Source organism: Orycteropus afer, unplaced genomic scaffold (genome assembly GCF_000298275.1).
Source record: "Orycteropus afer afer isolate SDZICR_OR568_19922 unplaced genomic scaffold, OryAfe1.0 scaffold00007, whole genome shotgun sequence".
In the NCBI taxonomy this organism is placed as follows: Eukaryota; Metazoa; Chordata; class Mammalia; order Tubulidentata; family Orycteropodidae; genus Orycteropus; species Orycteropus afer.
The window spans coordinates 19054295-19064046 of NW_006921594.1; the positions used below are offsets into that span (position 1 = coordinate 19054295).

At 37.2% G+C, this 9752-nt stretch overlaps 1 protein-coding gene across 1 annotated transcript in view; it reads left to right on the forward strand.

The window, feature by feature from the left end:
- RSBN1L (round spermatid basic protein 1 like) overlaps nucleotides 1-9752 on the forward strand; it is a 131054-nt gene that overhangs the window by 91145 nt on the left and 30157 nt on the right. Inside the window, exons 4-5 of the mRNA XM_007944722.2 lie at nucleotides 3536-3673; nucleotides 5257-5399. Of these exons, the coding sequence (XP_007942913.1) occupies nucleotides 3536-3673; nucleotides 5257-5399 (281 nt within the window). The remainder of the gene's footprint in view (nucleotides 1-3535; nucleotides 3674-5256; nucleotides 5400-9752) is intronic.

Genomic DNA, 9752 nt, shown 5'->3' on the forward strand with positions numbered 1-9752 from the left:
GTTCCAGAATTATCTTCTGTTATCTCTGTCAATTGGTTTTTCTTTTCTTTGTGGAAGAGAGTCTATGTTGCTTGTCTGCCTATTCCCCAAAGTCATATATTCTGACAGTAAACGCTACTCTTTGTTTCCAACCTGCACATTCTAACCACGAGTAATTATCAATATATCTTGATTGCATGTTTGGTCAGTAGTTATTAAAAATCTTCAGTTTCTTTGTTTTTGCCTTGGTGGTTGCTGTGTATGTTTGAATAATAGTGATTTTAATTGGATTTTGCCTTGTAAGGGTCTGGATATTATCCTATCACTGATAGCATTGTACTTCAGGATAGATCCTGAAACGTTCTTTTTGATGACAAATGAGATGCCATTTCTCTCAAATTTATCATTCCCAGCATAGTAAACTCTATGATTGTCTGATTCATAAGAGCCAATACCAGTCCATTTCATGTCACCACTGCCTAGGATATTGATCTTTACCATTTCATTTTTGACAACTTGCAGTTTTCCTAGATTCATACTTGGTACATTCCACATTCTGATTATTAATGAATGTTGGCAGCTGTTTCTTCCCATTTTGAGTTGTGCCCCATCGACAAATAAAGGTTCCAAAAATTTAATTCTTTCCCCGTCATTGAGATTGACTCTACTTTGAGGAGGCAGCTCTTCTGAAGGCATATTTTGCCTTCCAACTTCAGGCACTCATCTTCTAGTGCTATATCAGGCAGTGTTTCACTGCTATTCATAAGGTTTTCAGTGGCCAATTTTTTCAGAAATGGATGGCTCCGTCCTTCTTCCTAGTCTGTCTTAGTCTGGAAGCTCTGCTGAAATGTGTCCACTATGAGTGATCCTGCTGATATTCAGAATACTAGTGGCATAGCCTCCAGCCTCACAGGAACATGCCACCGCAGTATGACAGACTGACAGATGAGTGGTGGATTAAGGGATTAATGTGTCATTATTATACTGCTTTGCTGATTATAAGTAAGCCCTGGTGGCATACTGGTTAAATTACTTAGGTTTTAACCAAAAAATCAGTGGTTTGAACACACCAGCTTCTCTGGGGGAGAAAAATGTAGCAATCTGTTTCCATAAAGATTTATAGCCTTGGAAACCTGTGGGGCAGTTCTACTCTGTCCATAGGTTCTATAGGGTCACTGTGCGTCAGAATCAACGTGAAAGGAATGGATTTGTTTTTTGGTTTGCTGGTTACTGGTTATGATAAAATAAAAAATAATAATCTCTAGTGTGTTAGTCATATTATTCTGATATACCAAATGTTTTATTGTTGTATTTCTGGAAATACATAGGTTAAGGCTTAGATATTTTATTACATGATGATACCATTTGTGGTCCCTTCATGGTGCAAGCAGCTTGCTTTCAACTACTCACTTAGAGGTTGGTGTTTGAACCTACCCAGTGGCGCTGTGGAAGAAAGGCCTGGCTGTCACCCTCTGTCAAGAGTGCAGCCAAGAAAAGCCTTTGGAGTAATTCTAATATATAACACATGGGTTTCTATGAGTGGGAATTGACTTACTGGCAGTTGTTTTTATTTTGGTTTTAGTATACTACTTTGCTGTTTATGAGAAAATAAAATAGTATTCTCTAATATCTTAGTCAAATTATTTTATTATACAGCAGAATCTTTTTTGTTCTATTTCTGGAAATATGTATCTGGAAATATATAAGTTGGAGTTTAGATATATTATTGCATGATGATCCTGTTAAACAAAAAAAGCTGTTACAATCAAGTCGATTATGACTTATGGTGACCCCATGTGTTTGGAATAGAAGTACACTCCATGGGGTTTTCAAGGCTGTGATACTTGGAAGCAGATCACCAGGCCTTTCTGCTCAGGAGCCTTTGGGTGGGTTTGAACCTATGCCTTGGTTGGGTGGTGGTGGTGGTGGTTGTTGTTATGTGCCGTCGAGTCGGACCCGACTCATAGCGACCCCTCTTTGGTTGGGTTAGTAGTCTAAAAAAAAACAACTCATTGTCCTCGAGTCGGATCCGACTCATAGCAACCTCTCCTTGAGTTTCTGAGGTAGTATCACTACAGAAGTAGATTGCCCAACCTTCCTTCTGAGATTATTATTGGCCTCACCACTCCACCACCTGTTCTGAGGATTTAACTTTTGATATGAATATCCTTTATAGTCTATGTCCATTGTGGCAAAAGATTAACTATTCTGGTTTGCCTGGGGTTCAGGACTTTCAGTTTCAAACTGGCACAGTCCTGAGCAAACCAGGGTAAGTTGATCTCTCTAATTTTAGATAAGTAGCATCTATGTTACTTTACTCATGAAGTTCAGATTCTCCCAAAAGTTCTGTGAAATATATATGAGTTTTCATAGAGCCACTTTTCAAAATGATTGAAAGACCTAGCATTTTCTTAGCCCAAAATAGACATAGGAGTAGGAGAAGAAAACATGTTTAAATATCTACAAACAGTAATGCATGAAAAAGATGATTAAAGTAGCTTAAAGTTTATTTATTAAAGGAAGATGTTCTGCTTAAAATAAAACACTTATTTACAAGCGTCATTATAAGACAAGATATAGGTTTATTTGTCAAGATTTAAATGTGCTTGTAAAAGTCCGTGTACGACTCTTGGAATGTGGGCTGCTTTATTTTAGTTTATATTTGGTTGCCACCTATTTGCTCTCACTGTGGCAAGTGGCTTTATATAATTAAGTTTTCTTCCAGCCATCAGAGATGACACAACCAGCAGTTAAGGAAACTAAAGCTCAAGGCATTCAAGTGATTTCTGAAGGTCCCATAGCTAGTAGATTGTAATGGTTGATTTGGGACCTAGATTCCTGATTCTCTATCCAGAAGTTAATCTTTGAAATATAAACTGGATCTTAATTAATATGGTGGGAGCTCTGGTAGCGTAGTGCCTAAGGTACTTGACTGCTAACCAGAAGGCTGGCAGTTCAAACCCACAAGCCACACCTCGGAAGGAAGGTTGGGTAATCTACTTCGTAGTGATACCGCCTGGAAACTCAAGGAGGGGATCGCTATGAGTTGGATCAGACTGGACGACAATGAATAATTAATGTGGTAAGATCTAGAAGGAAAGACCATCCTTGTTGGCTTTTTAGACGTACAAACCACTGTTAGGGTATTGGTTAAATATCTTTTCAAAGGATTATTTTTGAAAAATCTGATGAAAAGACAATCACTGGTTTAGAAAAATGTAGGTGTACAATTTTTGAATACAATTCATTGGGATTGTAGATCAAATGGTGAACTCCTGTATTACAAGATGTTACATTCAGTTGTCTAGAATTGTGCTGTTTATCTGAACTGTGTTTTCATTAGCAGTTTAGTAATACCTATAGAAAATAAGATAACTTAATTAGTGTGGGAATGTTTTTTAATGTCTTAATGTTTCTGTTACTAAAGGTTTTTTTGGTTTTGTTGTGCTTGCCTCTTTATATTCTAATAATCTGAAACAGTGTAATTTAGTATTACACAATGATAAGAAAAACCATCATATTTTATGTAACTTTCAACCAAATATATATTCTTTAGGTAAAAAGAACATATTCTCACGGTACTTACAGAGCTGGCCCAATGCGACAGATCAGCTTGGTGGGAGCAGTTGATGAAGAAGTGGGAGATTACTTCCCTGAGTTCCTTGACATGTTGGAAGATTCACCGTTTTTAAAAGTAAGGGAAAAACAGTATTAGCAATCTAAATTGTGGGTGTTAACTTTCATGGTACAGGTGATATATATAATGGCTATTTTAGGATCTAAAACTGTTTAGTTTCATTTGAATTGGAGAAAAGGCAAGGAAGGGATGAGAAGCCAAGTCAATCTTGTAGTGTGTGGTTGTAACCTCGCAGGTGCATTTATAATGGCAGATGACCAGGAAATGACGCTGTTACTGCCACTTTAAATAATTAGCTTCTATCTGTGTGTCAACTCTTTATAAACTGAGTACCAAAGGAGTTAAGTAGTACAGGAAGGGAAATTGGCCTGGAAAATTGTACGTCTGTATTTCAGTCATGGATGTCCCTAGCTGAGTTGGTCAGACCATTTAAACTTATGGGTTTCACTTTTTTCATCTAAGAAACAAGGCATGTAGGCTGGATAGTTTTAAGATTCCTTCCAGAATCTAAAATTCTTTTAAGTGATGTCTAGCCAGAATTCTTGGGGGTTTTTTTTGCAACCGTCTGCCTTCCAGAAAATGTTTCCTCTTGTGAACTACTGGGACTGTCCCATTGAGAGAGAGAGAGCTTTATTCTGTGTAATTAGGTTAATTATTTAATCAGTAACATAAAAGTCAGTGTAAAATCTACAATGAAATTTAGAGTCCGGGTAAGCAGCAAAATGTGGCAAGATCACTTTATCGCTAATATTCACCACATACATTGAACATTATTTCATTCTTCACTTCTATTCTCTTAATTATCCACTGAAAATATCTTTTTCTTTCTTTTCTTTTTGCCCCATTCTATTCCCTTCCTTTTCCTTCTTTATTCCTTCAAAACCTTTTTTTCCTATCATGTATCTCCCAAATAGTCATATTATGGAGTTTATATTTAGTTTCTACTACTGTTTCAAAAATCCTACTAAAAATCATTATGTTTCCATTTTTAATTTTACAAGTCAATGAGGAAAGTATATTCTTTCTAGAGGAATTTAATTTGACAATCCTCCTGTTTTTGAAAGCTTGTGTGGATGAATGGTTTATTTAATACTATGTTTATCATTCCATGACAGTGGCCCTCACACATTTCTTTTTCTTTTTCACTTTTAAAAGATTTTAATCTCTCTTTTAGGTCAACAACCTTCTCAGGAAAACTGCTAAACAGAAGTAAATTTTGATTTCAGTTTGGTTTTCCTTTTGTCAGTTTTTGTTATCACTAATCAAAGAGGTATCTGTTTTTTAGACTCATATTTAATTGTTTATTTTTGTAGGGTTCTCATGGGGAATGTTTGTTTATTTTGTCAACTTATTATCATATGACCATATATTTGATAGAACGAAGAATAAAAACAAACAATGAGTACAGTGAATCATGTACCTGGTAGGGTGCATGTCAAGAACCATCCAAAAATAATTATTCTCTTAGTATGTTATAAATAGAATTATTTTAAGGAAAATGTATGAATGTTTAGGTAAATATTTCAAATGTATAATAATAAAGTGTATTTGTGAGGGGATAGTATTTAATGTATATTTAAAGATATATTTAAAGATATATATAGAAAATAGTTGATGTCTATGTAATTATTTGTTTATAGTGTACACTGCCATGGGGGACACTATCTAGCCTGAAATTAGAGTGTCGAAAAGACAGTGATGATGGTCCCATTATGTGGGTACGTCCAGGAGAACAAATGATCCCTGTGGCTGATATGCCAAAGTCACCTTTCAAAAGGAAAAGGTATGTTGGATACAAACTTTTATTGCTGAGGGTGAGTATTTGTATGTCAATTGAAAATTGTTAGAAAAAAGAAAGTTTAGAGCATAATTGGAATGTAAATTCAGAATGGCTATACATGCTGATAGAATTTTTACTAATGTTTTAGTAAAACATTAAATATAAATAAGACATGAGAAATACAGATAAATAATAAATTATAGTTAGGAATGGAAAAATGACATTCACAACAGAGACAAATTCTAAATTATTTAAGAATAATTTTAACAAATATTTGGAACCTGTACAGGCAGTCCCAAGGTTAGAAACTTTAACTTTCAAGTTATGGACAACTCCCACTTGTCCTTTAATGTTACGTAAATTTTCCCTCACTTTGAAATGATTGAACCAACAGGTTCTTTATCACAATCACCTTCACTTGCTGCATGTGCAGCTTTTAAATCATTGAAAAGGCTTAAAGCCTGTTCTTGCATTACAAAAAAAAAAAAAAACCCACTGCCATGAAATAGATTCCAACTCATAGTGACCCTGTAGGGTAGAGTAGAACTGCCCCCATAGGATTTCTATGCCTGTAAATCTTGATAGAAGCCAACTGTCTCATCTGTTTCCCACAGAGCAGGTGGTAGGTTCGACCTACCCACCAGTTTTGATTCGGCTGATAACGAGTTTTGTAAACTGGGCTAAAACATTTGTAACACAGGACAGCCTGAAGTTTATAACGAGTTTTATTTATCAGCTAGAATGCTTTAACTCTTACCAGAGCCACCAAGGGAAACACTAACACTGATCGGGATAAAAAGGAAGGACTTTTATTTGTTCTAGCATAGACTCAGTGGATTCACATCCAGAGACTGAGCCCCGAACAAAGGCCACATGGGGTGATTATGGGGTTCTTCTTCCAGGGTATTCAGGGTAAAAGGGTGACTGGTTATTTGCAAAAAGATGCCAGGTAATGGTTTTTATAGAAGCAAAATATAGCTTGCAGTTTTTACGGAAGCAAGAAAAACATGCTTGAGGGAAGAGAAGAGGGAGAGGAAGGAAGAGAAGAGGCAGAGGAAGAAGGGAGAGGGAGCAAGGCCAAGAAATTTTCCACTCTTTATACATAGTCTTTCAAGCCAGCCCAGATGTCTCTGGCCTCACAACAAGTTGTTTCACTGCTCAACAGAACTTCCCTACTTAGGTTAGGCACAAGTTATAATGCCTCTTAAATTCTCCTCTCTCGCCTCATAAACACTGCACTGCCATAGCTCTTTATTCTTGCACTAAAAAGAACCATTTGCAGCTGGTCCGACTTACCTACAAATTCTTAAAGACACAGTTAGAAACAGACCTCATTTGTAAACCAGGGATTGTCTGTATTAAGAAAACTAAAACATTGACTGATGTGGCCAATATATAGAAAATAGTTGATGTCTATGTAATTATTTGTTTATAGTGTACACTGCCATGGGGGACACTATCTAGCCTGAAATTAGAGTGTCGAAAAGACAGTGATGATGGTCCTATCATGTGGGTATGTCCAGGAGAACAAATGATTGGCTGATGTGGCATGACTCAAAATGAGTAGAAACAGATGCAAACATCCATTAATAATTGGAACATGGAATGTACAAAGTGTGAAGCTGTCAAAAATGAAATGGAATGCATAAAAATAGATATTCTTGGCATTAGTGAACTGAAATGGACCGTTTTTGGACATTCTGAATAAGATAGCCATATGATCTACCATGCAAGGAATGGCAAAGAGGAATGGTATGGCATTCATCATCACAAAGAGTGTTTAAAGATCTGTCCTAAAGTACATTGCTGTCAGTGACAGAATAATATCCATATGCCTGTAAGGAAGACCAGTTAATACTACTATTATTCAACTTTACACGCCAACCACCATAGCCAAAGATGAGGAAATTGAAGACTTCTACCAACTTCAGCAGTCTGAAATTGACTGAACATGCAGTCAAGATGTGTTAATTATCACTGGTAACTGGAATGCAAAAGTTGGAAACAAAGAAGCATTACTGATAGTTGGAAAATATGGCCCTGGAGATGGAAATAATGCTGGAGATCACATGATGGAATTTTGCAAGACCAACCACTTGTTCATTGCAAATACATTTTTTGAACAACATAAGCACTGACTGTACCTGTGGACTTCGCCAGATGGAGTACACAGGAATCATATTGACTACATCTATGGCAAGAGGCAATGGACAAGTTCAATATCTTTGGCCACAACAAGGCCAGGAGCTGATTGTGAAACAGACCATCAGTTGCTCATATGCAAGTTCAGGTTGAAGTTGAAGGCAATTAAAACAAGTCCACAAGAACCAAAATATGACCTTGATATTACCCCTCCTGAATTTAGAAACGTCATTTAAAGAATAGATTTGATGCATTGAACACCAGTGACCAAAAACCACAGGAACTGTGGGATGACATCAAGAACATCATCCATGAAGAAAGCAAGAGGTCATTAAAAAGATGAGGAAGGAGGAAAAGATTAAAATGGATGTCAGAAGAGACTCTGAAACTTGCCCTACAGTGGAGGGTAGCTAAAGCAAATTCAAGAAATGACAAGATAAAAGAACTGAACAGAAGATTTCAAAGAGCAGCTCGAGCAGACAAAGCCAGTTACTGTAACGAAATGTGCACAGACCTGGAGTTAGAAAACCAAAAGGGAAGAACATGCTCAGCATTTCTCAAGCTTAAAGAATAGAGGAAAAAATTTAAGCCTTGAACTGCAATATTGAAAGATTCTATGGGCAAAATATTGAATGATGTCGAAACATCAAAAAAAGATGGAAGGAATACCTAGAGTCACTATACCAAAAAGAATTGGTTGATGTTCATACATTTCAGGAGGTGGCATATGATCAAGAACCAGTGGTATTGAAGGAAGAAGTCAAAGCTGCACTGAAGAAATTGGCAAAGAACAAGGCTCCAGGAATTGACGGAATACCCATTGAGATGTTTCAACAAACAGATGCCTTGCTGGAGGCATCCACTGGCTATGCCAACTGACTGGAAGAGATCCATATTTGTACCCATTGCAAACGTGGAAATTATTGAACAATATCATTCATATCACATGCAAGTAAAATCTTACTGAAGATAATTCAAAAATGGTTGCAGCAGTATATTGACAGAGAATTTCCAGAAATGCAAGCTGTATTCAGAAGAGGATATGGAATGAGGGATATCATTGCTGATGTCTGATGGATCTTGGCTGAAAGCAGAGAATACCAGAAAGATGTTTACTTGTGTTTTATTGAGTAGGCAAAAGCATTTGATGTGTGGATCATGACAAATTGTGGATAACCTTAAGAAGAATGGGAACCCCAGACACTTGATTGTACTCCTAAGGAACCTGTACATAGATCAGGAGGCTGTCGTTCATGCAGAACAATGGGATACTGCATGGTTCAAAATCAAGAAGGGAGTCCGTCAAGGTTGTATCCTTTCACCACACTTATTCAACTTGTATGCTGAGCAAATATTATGAGAAGCTGGATTATATATAAAAAAAATGGTGGCATAAGGATTGGAGGAAGATTTGTTAACAACCCATGCAGATGACACAACTTTGCTTGCTAAAAATGAGAATGACTTGACACACTGATGAAGTCTGAAGACTACAGTCTGCAGTATGTATTATACCTCAACATAAAACAAAAATCCCTCACAACTGGTCCAATAAACAGCTTCATAATAAATGGTGAAGTTGTCAAGGATTTCATATTACTTGGTTCCACAATCAATACCAGTGGAAGCAGCAGTCAAGACATCAGATGACATATTGCATTGGGCAAATCTGCAAAAGCCCTTTTTAAAGTGCTGAAGAGCAAAGATGTCTCCTTGAAGACTAAGGTGTGCCTAACCCAAGCCTTGGTATTTTCAATCACCTCTTCCGGCATGTGGGAGCTGGACAATGAATAAGGAAGACCAAAGAAGAGATATGCTTTTGAGTTGTGGTGTTGGAGAAGAATGCTAAGAGTACCATGGTCTGTTAAAAGGACTAACAAATCTGTCATGCAAGAAGTGCAGCCAGGAAGCTCCTTGGATAGAAGAATAGCCACTTTGTCTCACTTACTTTGGTCATGTTGTCAGAAGGAACCATTCCCTGGAGAAAGGGTATCATCCTTGGTAAAGTGGAGGGTCAGGGAAAAAGGAGAAAGCCCTCAATGAGATGTATGGACACAGTGGTTGCAGTGACGGACTCAGGTATATGGCAAGGATCATGAGGCTGGCACCGGACCAGGCAGTGTTTGATTCTGCTGTGCATAGGGTCGCTGTGAATCAGATGGCTCAATGGCACCTAACAAAAACACCCATTTTTCAGAAGTAGATCACTAGGAC